The sequence below is a fragment of the Vigna angularis genome, chromosome 4 (assembly GCF_016808095.1).
Source record: "Vigna angularis cultivar LongXiaoDou No.4 chromosome 4, ASM1680809v1, whole genome shotgun sequence".
NCBI lineage: Eukaryota > Viridiplantae > Streptophyta > Magnoliopsida > Fabales > Fabaceae > Vigna > Vigna angularis.
In genome coordinates this window covers 11220629-11236113 of record NC_068973.1, presented here as the reverse complement: position 1 = coordinate 11236113, position 15485 = coordinate 11220629, and the positions used below count along the sequence as shown (strand labels likewise).

General features: G+C 33.1%; 2 protein-coding genes across 2 annotated transcripts; one reads left to right on the top strand and one right to left on the bottom strand.

Annotated features, from left to right (window-relative positions):
- The first annotated feature begins 3098 nt into the window (after nucleotides 1–3098).
- Nucleotides 3099–3554, top strand: LOC108331130 (RING-H2 finger protein ATL47). The gene has a single exon (XM_017565760.2). It carries the CDS (start codon nucleotides 3099–3101, stop codon nucleotides 3552–3554), a length of 456 nt encoding a protein of 151 aa, XP_017421249.1.
- Nucleotides 3555–5934: 2380 nt separating this feature from the next.
- Nucleotides 5935–8469, bottom strand: LOC108330755 (protein DELETION OF SUV3 SUPPRESSOR 1(I)). Its single transcript, XM_017565289.2, has 2 exons — nucleotides 8289–8469; nucleotides 5935–6356 (listed from the first exon to the last, which is right to left on the bottom strand). The coding sequence occupies exons 1-2, from the start codon at nucleotides 8377–8379 to the stop codon at nucleotides 6226–6228; spliced, it is 222 nt and encodes a 73-aa protein (XP_017420778.1). The 5' UTR covers nucleotides 8380–8469; the 3' UTR covers nucleotides 5935–6225.
- Between the last annotated feature and the right edge of the window lie 7016 nt (nucleotides 8470–15485).

Below are 15485 nucleotides of genomic sequence, written 5' to 3'. Positions count from 1 at the left end.
CTTATTCCATTTGTCCGTTCCAGCATCTGCATTGATTGCTACTGAATCATGTTGTATCCCTATATACAAGCTCCATTAGGTACTTAATTTTAGTTATAGTTCAAAAGACATTTTCCATCACCTAATGAATCATAATCAAGCCATGGATGTTCAAACCACAAAAAAACATTAAGCATAGAAATCAAATACTAACATTGAAATAGAAAAGCATATGTATTAACCTCATAAAATATACAAAAATAAAATTATTACATCTATTATCAATAAATAGGTTTAGCTCTCGATAGTGGACAACCTAAGGTTTACAAAATTGAAGAATATGGAAGAAATTGAAACCATAGATCAGAAACAAGGACTCTCCCAAGGTTCTTGACAACTGCTCCATGTTGCAATGGTGCCTCCCATTCGCATCTTCACCTCTAATTTCAATGACACACACGCTGCACACACACACAAAAACACACATGTCGCGTGCACATACAGATAGAGAAGGTACAATACTTTAATTAACTTCTAAATGCATGACTTTAGGTCCAAGCTAAAGGTTGAGTATAGTCATGTCAACCTATGTCGAAGGTCAAATTGAGTCAATTTGTATCGAAGGTCGAGATAATTTAGTTTAGGTCGAACGTCGAGAAGAGTCGGTTCAGGTTGAAGGTCGTTCGAGCTATCCTAGGTTGAAGGATCCAGCCTTCCACCAAGGATGACTCAATTCTACCCAGCCTTCCACTAGGGATGACTCAGTTCTAACCTTAGGCTCGAGCTAACATGAGTCAACCTTCGGCCCGTACTCACTATTGTTGACCTTGGACCTAAGTAGACTCACCTCGAGTTTTGGCCCCGGCTAACTTAAGTTGACCTTCGGCCCAAATTGACTTGCCTCAACCTTTGGTCCTAACTAGCTTGACTTTCGATCTAATTGACTCAATTCAATACTTTGGCTCACTCAAATTGGGTTGACCTTAGGCCTACTTGCCTTGGCTTGACCTTTGGTCAGGATTGCTCAATCCGAGTTGACTCAACTCAACCTTCAACTTAGCCGAAGTAGACTTGATTCTTTAACCTAGCAAATTTAGGTCAACCTTCAACGTGAGTAGACTCGGGTTGACCTTTACTCAAGCCAACTCGGCTTAACCTTCAAACTAGGTTGATTCGGCTCGACCTTTGTCTAGCTGACTCATTTTAAATTTGGTATAAACCAACTCTGCTTAACATTCAAGCTAGGTCAGCTCGGCAAAACCTTTGACCTAGGTTGACTCGTCTCAATTCTTTAGTCTGAGCTGATTCGACTTAGCATGAGATATATCTGACTTGACTTCAATTCTATCAACCTTTACTTAACCTAGACATAGTCTTCCTTGAATCTAAGTTGAACAATATCTTGCTTATCTTAACCTAAAATCGACTTACACAAGTCAATCCATGTCTTAGCCTTAATACATGAGACTTATATTATTATCTTGATGATATATAAAACGGACTTTTTTTTTTACTCTTGTGACTTTTATTTAACTTCTATCCATATAAACTAAAATTAAATCGGTGAAGTGATTAAATTCACATCTCTACAAGTAATTGTTTATAAAATTTCAAATTGATGTAATTTTTACCTTGTATATTTTCAATTTTTTCATTCACTGTGTGAACATTAAGATGAATGTTATAATATGATATGCTTCAAAATCGTGAAACAAGTATCTTATGTTTTAAATTCCAAACATTTTTACTTCAAAATATTTTAAAATTTTAAAATAAATAAATTATTCTTTTAAATTGTTTCATCCAAATACAATAATATGTCAATGAAATATAGTGGAGAAAATAGAGTAGGTGGTAAATTAAATATGACTATGAACGTTTTTTTGTGCATCATTAATATGATATATTATGTTGTTGAACTACGTGTCAGATATTATTTGATATAAAATCTGTGAATGGTCCTTGCTAATCTCGTGACGTTGACACAGTTATGAGGGATATAATGCTACTTTCAGAGTGCCTATTTGTCACCATTTATTCCTTGGCTACTTTCACAAACTTGTTTTTAGTGACAAATATCTTTTTGCCCTTTTTTCCTCAGTAGTCTATGTTAAAGTACAAATGAACTTGTAAAGAATTATTTATCTGAATAAACTTTTTCATTATTCATGTTGAGAATTGGATTTTTAAAAAGTTGAATTTGCAACATGAAATAGAGTCTTAGGTGTTGAAAGACTAATCAAAATTCTTTTTCATTAAATTTTGAAAACAAAATCAGAAAGCCTCACCAACTTCCTAGTGATTGCTCTATTATTCCACTTTGCAAGGATTTAATTTTGAGTGGGTTTACACGTCTAGCGATAATGCTTATTGTTGAAAATTAAGCTTCTTGAAAACTATACTTTCATCGATTGTATAACATCAATAATAATAATTTCTAAGTTTAGTTTCCCAAAACTCAAATTCTCAACCACTAAATAATTCGTTTATATTACATACTAATAATAATACATATCTATTTAAGATATTTTTTAATGATTTTCCTGCAGAAAAAAAACTTGTTTTTGAATAGGTAATGTAAAAAAATGAATTTTCTACGTTTATAGTGATTGAATTAAAAATTAAAAATAATAAATTTATGAATTTCCATTGATTCTAACTTTCTCAAATAATCTAAAATTTAGACTTAAATAACTTTTATCAATTGAATTCTAGTGAGCTTGAGTACTCTTTGAATTGGGTCTTCACATTATAGACGCCACTTGATTCAGGTTCTTACCACTCAACAACCAAAAGCAAAAACTTTTCAGTTTTATTATTGCTATTTTTTCTATTGATAGTAATAATTCCAAGTCTTCTAATTAATATCCTTACTTCTTTAGTGTCTATCTCTCTATCTATATATCTGTATGTATTTTATATGATAAATCTTGAACTGTATATTTTTTAATATATATCTAATATGAGCTGTGATGAAAGCAACCAGTGGTTCACCGTTGCTACAATCGGTGGTTGTTTGAACCCAGTTTCAATTTGTTGTCTCTAAGGAGTAAACATATTTCATCAGAATCAGACCTTCCAAGTTCGAAGGGAAAGGTAAACTGGGCAAGATCACAGTGATGGAGATTGTGATTTCTTTGATCATATTGTTTGTGGGTATAGCGATTTTGGTGGTTATCCATGTCTGCATAGTGGGGAGAGTCTTCAGAGGAAACAATACTGGTGAAGAAGATACTCAACAGGGGCAGAACATGAGTGGAATGAAAAGAATGTTGGGTGAAGACAACATTAGCGACCTCAAAAACCTTCCTTGCTTTGTGTACGAGGAGGCAGCAGCAGTATCAGCAGAGAGAAGAGAGTGCAGCAGTCCTGTCGATTGTGCTGTTTGCTTGGAGAGTTTCAAGGTTGGTGATTTGTGCAGGTTGTTGCCCAATTGCAATCACACCTTCCATCTGCACTGTATAGACTCATGGATTCTCCACACACCCATCTGTCCCATTTGCAGAACATGTGTTCTTTCAGTAACAGAACAGCAAAGTTATGCTTCTGAGAATGTAGAAATTGTAACATCATAGACCTGTTCAAAAGTGCCTCCTATTTTGTGTCTGGTGTGTCTGGTTAGGTGAATTTGTGCCCAAAATTTTCATCTGAATAATGTTCTCGCACACACAGAGACACATATTTTCAATGTTTCATATTTTTAGCTCTGATTGTTAGATTAACAGAGTAATTTCATTGCTGAATCATGAACTATCCCTTTTTTTTATTCGGTTGGTTTATATGAAATGTTTATCCTTCCAGACAGATTTTGAGACCAGAGAACATGAACTCCAACGAAATAGTGAATGTTTCTTTTGTCTTTTTCGGGCTATCTTATCAACACAAGTTGCTTTGCCTGTTGTTACTGGTTGTTTCATTGTATTTTGGATTGGGCAGTAACTGTGATGTGGTTGTGGTACTTGAATGTACACTGTTATGTTCAGATTTTTGGCGATTCTTGATCTTGTAATGTGGTAGATAAATCATTATCTTATCTTTGTCTTAATTAAGTAAGCATAGATATTATAATAGATAATGGTGTTTGAAGATATTCCGTCGATAATTGCAATTTCCTATTTCTAAGACTTTTTGTTATGCTGTCAATATTCTACTAGTACAGGAATAAATCATCATCATGTGACTTGTCTTTGACTTAGTCAATTGTATATAGACATAAAATGCTCTTATCAACGACCATTAACAACTGTTAAGTGAAAATCTACAATACCTATGATTTATCGTTTCCACTATGCTTATTGATAGATAAATCATCACATTCTATCTTAGTCGTATTAAGCAATATGTATCATTTATAAGAAATATGTTAATAGGTGATAAGTTGGAAAATGCCTCGAAAATTTAGTTTGATACCACGGTATTTTTTTAAGTATGAGTATCTCGAACTTATTTTATAATTTCAACTGCTAATAATTTCCCTAAAGAAACGACTAGTATTACATTTAGTAAAACGTTTTAAATGTGTATTTTACTAATTTTTTAAAGGTGGAAGTAATTTATAATATTTTTTATTTAGATCTGTTTTTTATTCAACTTACAACAGGAAAGCCATGTCAATCATTAATAAACAAATCATGTGGATCTCCTGCAATCTATAGCTGCTTTTCGCGTCAATGGATGCAAACATTGCTCAAAAGTTTATAAGAAAAATATTCCTTAAAGGTGATTTAGAATTGTTTGAGTTTTATGTTAAATTCAATCTAATATAAATAAAAATAATATAATTACAAAAGCTAATCCAAAGCTTCAACAAAATTAATAAGTTGTCATTATTTAAATTAAGATATGAAGAAAAATCACAATTTGTTCATAACTCAAATATAAATTTTGAATTTGGTCTGAAATCATCATAAACTAAATCCATATAAAAGTGTGTTGGTGCATATTGGATCATATTTTACCATAATCATAAATGAAATTTAATTTAATTAAATTGAATTCAGTCAACTTGGATTATTAGGTGATTCAACATGATGAACCTTGAAGATTGTATTGGTTTATTAAACCTCATATTAGTGGAATATTAATGTAGTTACTATGTTATTATGTTTTGATAATAAATTAAAAATGTTAATTATGTTTTTATACTTGAACTATAATGTTAATTTGATGTCCGTCTTTATCACAAATTTCATGTTAAGTAGTCATTTTCATCCAACAAAATTAATTATTTTCACGTAACAAATGACAAATTCACAAGTTATCATCATGTCAACATTTATGTGATTCATTGGGTTTTATGCCAAAAAACAATTACCATTAAAGACTACATTCATTTCTTAAGTAAGAAAACTTAATAAGATTATAGTTTAAAAGATAGATAAAAATAAAAATCATATTATAATTTAAAAATAATAAAAACATAGTTAACTCATTTAAATATTCAACACTCAAGCATTCTAGTAGTATGTCAGTATCAAAAAGACTTTTAAGTAGTAATTTACATTGAGTCAGCCCTGAAAATGTTATCAAACACTTTCTTCTTAAACTCGATTTTAATTTCCTTATCTCCTTTTACACGTCCTTGCCAAATTAGTCTAAAATAATTTAAATAATAATTATCAGTAGGTGAGTTACAAGTTATCATTTAGTAATTTCTTAGAAAAACTAAAATCTAAAATCACAAAAATACAAGTTCTTTGTGGTTTTGTTCAGATTAAAAATATGAAAACTATAACAATTAAACACATCAATTTTTGTCTAATGAACAAAGGTCAAACTCGGGGAGCGTTTAAGCAAAACTTATTTAAGCTTATTGAACTGAATTGTACCTTTCTTTATATTTTTCTTTTAACTAAAACGGATAAGTATGTAATTAAGTTATCTGAAAAGTGCTTCCTCGATTAGTGTATGTTTTCAGGCTTTACATTGATTAGTTCCTACTTCGAACACGGGAGCTACAAGAAAATGTGCAACTAACTGCACCATTAGCAAGAATGGTTCACATAAAAAAGCACGCCTACCCAACCCCATAATGAAAATAAGAACGAAAAATTCAAGGTTTTAAGTCAACTTTTAAAGCCATACTACACCTAATAATGCAGAATTTGATTAATGTACAAACACTCAATAACTTCTAAGCAGATAGTCAGGAAAGAATAGAAAATTATGTCCGTATGTTCTTACATTTCCTTCCTAACAAAGCATAGATCTCCTTCCAAGTGATCAAGCACCCAAGTCTCACGTGGTTTAATTCTTATCAGTATTACTCTCCAACTCCCTTCTTAACTGAAGAGAAAAATCATCACTAACATCATCGTCATCCCAATCATCCTCCCACTGTTGAGACACTTCTTTCCCTTCCTCCTTGTCATCCCACTCTGAAAGTTGTAAAACAAAAAAGTGCAACATAAAGAAGAAACATTAGAATGACACCCAAACCCCAAACAAGTGTTGAATTAGCATTCTCTATACCCAAAGAACTTTCAAATACCATCAACAATAATGAACCAAATGTTTATTACAAACGAGAAACAGAACCAACTACATTGACGAACAATGTTTGGAACGTAGACTCTAATACCATGAGTCATAGTCCATATTCTATACATTTTATAAAGAAAACAGAACATAAATTGGGTGGCTTCTAGGGTTGAGCCCCTAAAATCTGCTGTAAACATAAAGTCCTTTCATCGAGTCCATCTTTCTCTCTCACCCATTTCTTCTGTTAATACAAATCTGAGCACTATTATTTCCGACATGGAAAGGAATTTTTAGTGCAAAGGTTTAATAGCCTATAGACAAGAATGAATAAATATCAACTAATTTTAAGTGTTTTTTTGTGTGAAGTATTGCAGATAAATCTTTAAATGATAGAAAGATTCAGCCGAATACGCAGTGGCTACTTGAATAAACTCATATTTGCTATATACTAGAAAAACTGCCTGAATACCTAGAGAAGAAATGGCAAGAAAAGCAAATCAAATACTACTACCAGAGAATGGGAAAAGACAAAGAGGGAGCTTTGTTGTCGGAAGGTAAGCCATGTAGGTTTAAGATGTGGGTTTAATGAAGGTAATGTTGCTTTGCGGCAGAAATGCAACGGCTTTGTGGACACGGTGTCAGGATGGCAGCTCTAATTGCTGGTAAGATGAAATGTAGTTTGTTGGGTGAAGAGATTATGATGGGTTCGAATGGACAAAAAAAAAATGAAGCAACAGATTTCACTATCCTACATAACAGAGTTTTTGTTGAGGTTTCCTACATGGACTCTTAACAAACTCCAACTACTTAAGATGTATCTTACAATTTAGACTACCTTGGAATACTTATAGTTCTGCTAGGCTCAAGGAAACCAAAATGGTCATTAATTCAGGCATTTACTTGACGTGCATTATATCCTTCAATTAGTTATTCCTCAGAGATCCATCAAATGAAGATGGGCTAATCCTACCTCATGTGAATTTCTAGATTTATGACACTTAAATAAGTGCATTCTCTTTGATTGTCTGTGTATTATGTCCAGTTAGACCTGAGAAAGGCAAGGTTAGGATGAAGGATCTTTGGGTCTACTTTTCGTTGTTTTCTAACTGAAAGACAGTAAAACCCCACGTAACAAATACATAAAAAAAGGAGACAGATTTTGTGAATCGGTATATTCCCCTGGATTTAAAGAAATAAGCCAGAATCGTGTGGAATACCAAGGATATGGCAACACAAAAGCTTCACTAGAAAGATATGTTTCTTCAATGAATCGAACAATGCAATTTACTCTTATAAAGGATTACTCCCATCGGCAATACAGTAAAGATCAACACAGTACGAAATACTATTAACTACTGCATAAAACAGGTATTAGGTCCACTATGTTTATGATCTCAATTCAAGTGTCTAAGGATCAGAAACAAATAACCAATACATTAAACATCTATAAATAAAACCACCTAGAGTTGGAGTTCAGTAATTCGGCATTTATAAACATATAGTTTGTATTATCCGTTGACTGTCTCCAATCTTACACAAAAACATATTGTTTGAAAGAATTTTAACAGTCAAAAAGAACATATCAGCAGATAAATAGAGAAGAAAAAGGAAACAACAATTAAAGCCAAAATCGGATAATAACAACTTTTCCAATAAAAAAACTCGGTTTGTAAGAGGCCAAGGAACTGGAAAAACAAATTGAGATCGATGTGAAAGTTCAAAACGTGTTACAAATATTGGGACGAATAAACAAAAAAATGGAAATTGAAACAGAGGCAAGGAGAACTTAGTCGGGAATCGAAAGAAAGGATGAGATTACTGATATTTACCTTCGTCGATTTCAAACTCTTCGAATTCATCATCGTCTTCGAAGAGATCGATCTTGACATCGTCGGTGGCAGCTTTTGGTTCTGTTGCCATTGATAAACCTGAATCCGCAGTTATTTCGAAACCCTAAGTGCGTATATTTGATGAAGAAAGAGCAGTCGCTAATAACTACAGATCTAAAATTAAAATATATATATATATATATATATATATATATAATGGGTTTATTAATTTATATAAACGTTTTTTCATCTACATTTTAAGGTGTATTAAGTTTTAGTTGATAAACAAATTTTCATTCATATAAAAAAAAACATACCTTTTAAAGAGTGAATCTTCCTGCACCTCTCTCACCTCAGCCTGCACCACCAAATTTACTTATTTACCCTTTTTTTAATAAATAAATTAATTTTTTTTAACCCAAAAAGTAACCACCGCACTTCGAAGTGCGTTTTGCATTTTATAGCCGCACTTTGAAGTGCGGTTACTAAACACTTGCCACCTGGGAGCACTGTATCTAACACCTACCATTGCACAATAACTACTTCACTCTCTAAATTTATATTATATATCTTTTCTCCTTCCACCGTCAAACTCCCTCGAGGTCACCATCATGCTGCATTCATTTCAAATGGGGACAGAAGAAGGAAACAAGATGAAGAAGAATAGCTTAGATTTATATCAAGTATATAATTGATTTCATTAATACGATAATATAAAAAATTAAATCAATTAAATAATATGATGATTAGTATAAGACCATTTGGAAGTGGCACGGCAAGGATCAGAGCCGCAGTCGCTGGAGGTGCACGCCGCATTTGGAAGTGCGGCAAACTTACAGAACCGGACTTCGATGTGCGGCTCGCTAGAGGTGCATGCCGCAGTTCGATCTGCGGCAAACGTAGTTGGAGGTGCACGCCGCAAACCGGACTTCGATGTGCGGCTCGCTGGAGGTGCACGCCGCAGTTCGATCTGCGGCAAACGTAGGACTTCGATATGCGGGAAAAAATGACGTTTTTAATATAGATAATTTTTTAATTCAACATAATATATGTAACACTCTTTCTTTGAATTTAATTGAATCTGTGGTTTGATCACTTCGTGTTGTAGGCATAATCCATGAAAAAAAAATTTAAAATAAATAATCATAACATAAAACAATAAATTTAAATTAAAAATAATAACATAATAACAAAAACATAAAAAAAATATCAAAAAACATGTAAAAAATTGGAAAAAAGATTGCAGGAATTTAACTTAAAAAAAACCATGCTCTGGAATATCAATAACCGCACTTCAAAGTGCGGCTACAAAATGCAAAACGCACTTCAAAGTGCGGTGACTACTTTTTGTGGGGTTAAAAAAATTTAATTTATTTATTAAAGAAAGGGTAAATAGGTAAATTTGGGGGTGCAGGATGAGGTGAGGGAGGTGCAGGAAGATTCACTCCCTTTTAAATATACCAGTATTTTAATAATTTTATTTTTAAATTAAAATAAAAAATAAAAAAATAAAAAAGAATCATCTAATCCTAATTCATCTTCCTCATTTATGTAATTTGTTTCTTTTTCCTCTTCATCCTCTCTGTCACCCATGTTAAGATATGTCAAATATTCTATTAAAGGATATTAGGCAATCAAATATTTGTTAATTATAATTTAGATATTATTATAATTTGTGCAGATTTGTACACTTGTCATTCCTTTAATAGATGAAGAATTATAGGATCCTTATATATATATATATATATATATATATATATATATATATATATATATATATATATATATATATATATATATATGGGGTTTGCTAACGCGCATATGCCTGTTTTTCAGTTGGTACGTTTTAGCAATGTGTACCGGATTTTAGTAGACAAAAATATCCTTATATATCATGGATTATAAGTTTTAACGTTAAGGGTATTTTAATAATTTTCATTCTCAAAACTAAAAAAAAAAAAGAAACCCCCAAACCCTTAACCCTTACTCACCTCTCTCATTCCTCTCAATCCTTTCTCTTTCATCTCTCTCACTCCAACCTTTTCTCTGTCATCTTCCAATTGAAAAAATCAGAAACATTTGTCTTTAAACAATTTACCTTTGTAAAGAGTTGAGTCATTGACATATTCACCTTCAGGCAAAGGTTCATTCAAGATCTCTTCAATTTCACCATCTTCACTAACCCTCATCATCTGCATATGTTGAATCATCATCTCTAAAAAGACCCTCCAGGCCAATTACCAATTCTTTTGGATGTCATTATGCTTGTGAAAATTAGATAAAATTATATACGACAAAAATTATAAAATGAAAACTCATTATAAAGTCATTTTTTGTAAGAAATTGTTTAACAATGAGTATTTCTGATTTTTTCCAGGCCAATTACCAATTCCTTTGATGTCTGCTTGTGAAAATTAGATAAGAAAAAAATTATAAATAAAAAATCATTATAAAATCATTTTTTTGTATGAAATTGTTTAACAACGAGTATTTCTGATTTTTTTCCAGGGCAATTACCAATTCCTTTATGCTTGTGAAAATTGGATAAAATTAGATAAGACAAAAATTATAAGATGAAAACTCATTATAAAATCATTTTTTTTTGTAAGATTGTTTAACGGCAAGTGTTTTTGATTTTTTTCAATTGGGGCTACAGTAGGGATGACAGAGAAAAGATTAGAGTGAGAAAAATGAAAGAGAAATGGTTGAGAGAAATTTTTGATTTTTTCAATTGGGACTACAGTAGAGATGACAGAAAAAAGATTGGAGTGAGAAAGATGAAAGAGAAAGGATTGAGAGGAATGAGAGAGGTGAGTAAGGGTTTGGGGTTTTTTTTGTTTTAGTTTTGAAAATGAAAATTATTAAAATACCCTTAACCTTAAAACTTAAAATCCATGATATATAAGGATATTTTTGTCTACTAAAACCCGGTACACATTGCTAAAACGTACCAACTGAAAAACAGGCGTACGCGCGTTAGCAAACCCCTATATATATATATATATATATATATATATATGGTATCAAGAGCCAAATACTGATATCCTCTACAATATAAGAATTAGTGTCTTCTTTCATTGAATATTTCTGATGGCTTCTTCTGATGGCTTCTTCTGATGACAATCAATCAATCAAAGAAATATGATTCTGGAACTTCCGCTACTTCCAAGAGTTATATTTCTACTGCTGATGGATTTGTGACCAAGTCAGGTATATCTAACTCTGCCCTTAATCTTTCTGTTGTTACTAAGGGTACTGATTGGATAATTGATTCAGGTGCTAATGATCATATGACTTGTGATCCTTATATATTTACTAATTTTTCCTCTATTGTTCTAAAACTGTTATTATTAATGTCAATGGGGTCTCATCTCCTATTGAAGGTATATGTACTATATCTCTCTCACCCTTCTTATCGATTCTTGATATTTTATTTGTTCCTACATTAAACTGTAATCTTATCTCCGTCACCAAGTTAACCAAATCACATTCTTGTGTTGCCTTGTTTTACCCAACCCATTGTCTTTTTCAGAACATTCATTCCAAGGAGAAGATTGCTAGTGGTAGAGAGAGTGAATGATTATCTTGAAAATGTCTCACAATCAAACAATAAAAGAGGTTTGGCTTGTCTTGCGAACGATCACATACAAGATAAAAACAAAAAGGAAATTTGGTTGTGGCATAGACGGTTGGGACATCCCTCTTTTGGTTATTTAAAAAAATTATTTCCATCACTATTTCATAAATGTAATATTTCTGATTTTTTTTGTGAAACTTGTGTTTTGGCAAAAAATCATCGTGTTGTGTTTCCTTTAAGCAATAACAAAATTGGTTTTCCTTTTTCATTAATTCACACAGATGTTTGGGGCCTTGCCCCGCAATCTACACATAATGGAAAAAAATGGTTTATTAGTTTTGTTGATGATTGTACTCGGGTAACCTGGGTATATTTGCTTAAATATAAAAGTGATGTGGTTCGTTCCTTCTATCATCTGATTGTTACACAATTTAACACATCTATTAAGGTCATTCAATCAGACAATGGAGGGGAATATTTTAAGACTGAATTAATAGAGTTCATGAACTCTAAAGGCATCTTGCATCAAACTACATATCCTTATTCACCACAATAAAATGGAGTGGCTGAGAGGAAAAATAGACATATATTAGGGGTGACAAGATCACTTTTGATAGATGGTAATGTCCCATCTCATTTATTGGGTGATGTGACATTCGGGCACTGACGAGGGCGGGGAGTGACGCCGGTGCAAGAGGCATGGTGCAGGGGGCACAGACAAGGAGCGGCTCCTGGCAGGCTTCGAGTGGAAGGGGTACATGGATGAATCGAACATACACCGGAATGAGAGGGATCTAGAGACTGTATAGGTATGGGACTATACGGTTGAAGGATAACTTAAATGGATTGATTTGGCTACTCATATCACCAAATGCATTTGCTTTTCGGTAGCCTGACTCATAAGAACTCCATGGTTAAGCGTGCTTAGCCTGTAGTAATTCTGGGATGGGTGACCTTTTGGAAAGTTTTCCCAGAAAGTGTGCGAGTGAGGACAAAGCACACTAGAAAGCCTGGTGGTGATCTGTGGGGGCAGTCGATGGTCCCTGTGAGTTGCCGGGGCGTTACAGGTGAGGCTGTGAGCTCTGTCGTTTATTTAATTAATCGAATCCCTTCTAGTGTGCTTAACTTTCGAAGGCCTTTTGATGTGTTGTCTGATCATTGTATCCTTCCTCCCATAGTTTTATTTACCGATGTGTTATATATGTTCACTTACACCCACATCAACATACAAAGCTTGAAGAACGAGCGATCAAATGTGTTTTTGTTGGGTATGGATAAACTCAAAAAGGTTATCGTGCTTACCATCCACCATCAAAGAAATTTTATATTTCTATGGATGTGACATTTAATGAGCGTGAAATTTTTTATGTTTATTGTGAAGATAAATTATCGTGTGAGGATCATTCTGCAAGAAGTGAGCCAATCCTAAATATGGACCCTTCTTTTCTGGATAATATAGTGTCTTCTGATCATAACCAATTGGCTCAATCTTCTCCACAAGTTCAGCTTGACTCTTCAGAGGTACCTTCTGATCCTATCTCTGATAATACTAATTTAGATGAAATTGATCATGGAATTGATTCTTGTCTGCGTGAGATCACCATCACACCGAACACTAAGTCTACTACTGTTCAATATATTCTTCACCTCGTTCTAACCGTGGTCAACCTCCAGTTAAATACGAACCAAACCTCCAAGCCAAAGTTAAATATCCCATTAGTAAATATGTGTCATCTCACAGGTTATCTCAGTCATATGCATCATTTGTATCTCAATTATCTTCAATTTCTATTCCTAGTAATATACATAAAGCTTTGGCAGATCCTAGATGGACCGAAGCAATGGTTGAGGAGATGACAGCTTTAGAAAAAAACAACACTTGGGATCTTGTGTCCTTACTAAGAGGGAAGAAAACTGTGGGCTGCAAATGAGTCTTTACAATTAAGCATAAAGCTGATGGAAGTATTGAGAGGTATAAAGCATAACTTGTGGCTAAAGGTTACACTCAGTCTTATGGTGTAAATTACCAAGAGACGTTCGCACCGGTACCCAAGCTCAATACTGTGAGAATACTTTTGTCCCTAGCTACAAACCAAGATTGACCTCTTCTACAATTTGATGTGAAAAATGCTTTCCTATACAAAGAAATTTCAGAAGAAATTTATATGGATTCTCTACCAGGCATGACTGATTCAATTGGAATGAAGGTTTACAAATTAAAGAAGGCTCTATATGGATTAAAACAATCCCCAAGAGCATGGTTTGGAATGTTTACCAAGTCTATGAAGGCTTTTGGTTATAAAGCAAGTAACTCTGATCACACCTTATTTTTTAAGAGAGGAAAAGGAAAAATTACAGCTTTGATTATATATGTAGATGACATGATTGTTACAGGAAATGACCAAGATGAGATTTCTAGTTTACAACAATACCTTGCATCTGAATTTGAGATGAAACAACTTGAAAACCTCAAATAGTTTTTAGGTATTGAAGTAACTAGATCAAAACATGGTATTTTTCTATGCCAAAGAAAATATACTATTGATTTACTATCGGAAACTGGACTGCTTGGGAGTAAACCAACTGATACACCAATTGAACAAAATCATAAACTCTTTCAATGCTTAAATTCAGCAAGCATAGACAGAGGAAGATACCAAAGGCTGGTAGGAAAATTAATTTATTTGTGCCACACATGTCCAGATATCACCTATGCAGTGAATGTTGTTAGTCAATTTATGTATGACCCACAGAAGCTTCATATGGATGTTGTTGAAAGGATTTTGAGATATTTGAAGTCCGCTCCTGGAAAATGAATTTTGTTGTCAAATCATGAAAACTTAAAGGTAGAATGATACACTGATGCAGATTGGGTAGGCTCAAAAGATGATAGAAGATCTACCTGATACTTTACTTTTGTAGGAAGGAATCTTGTAACTTGGAGGAGTAAAAAACAACCTGTAGTAGCAAGATCTAGTGCTGAAGCAGAATTCAGAGGCATGGCACTAGGTGTATGTGAACTTTTGTGGATTAAAAATGTGCTATCAGATTTGGGCTTTAAACAAAATGAAGCTATGAGTTTGTACTGTGACAATACTTCGACTATAGCAATTTTTCACAATCTTGTGCAACATGATAGAATAAAGCATGTGGAGATTGATAGACATTTCATCAAAGAGAAGCTTGAAGCTGAAATAATTTCATTTCCTTTTGTAAGATCAGAATTACATTTGACTGATGTTCTCACCAAAGGAGTGTCAAGAAAATTGTTTAATGAGTCTCTGTTCAAGTTGGGAATGTGTGATATTCATGCACTAACTTGAGTCGGGGTGTTAAGATATGCCAGATATTCTATTAAAGGATATTAGGCAATCAAATATTGTGTTAGTTATAATTTAGATATTCTTATAATTTGTGCAGATTTGTGCACCTGTCACTCCTTTAATAAATGAAGAATTATAGGATCCTTGAATGTATATGTATGGTACTCTATTCTTTGAAATAATACATCAGAATTATTCTTTAAACCTTTTATTAACCCACACTCACCAACTCGCCACATTGTAATTTGCTGCTCGTTTGTTTACTTGATTGACATTTTAATAATAAAATAATTTATG

Excerpts from the sequence above, each read along its gene's own strand:
- LOC108331130 (XM_017565760.2), top strand. The coding sequence starts at position 3,099 with ATGGAGATTGTGATTTCTTTGATCATATTGTTTGTGGGTATAGCGATT.
- LOC108330755 (XM_017565289.2), bottom strand. The coding sequence starts at position 8,379 with ATGGCAACAGAACCAAAAGCTGCCACCGACGATGTCAAGATCGATCTC. Across the intron at positions 6,357-8,288 it reads AGAGTTTGAAATCGACGAAG|AGTGGGATGACAAGGAGGAA; the intron begins GTAAATATCAGT and ends TACAACTTTCAG.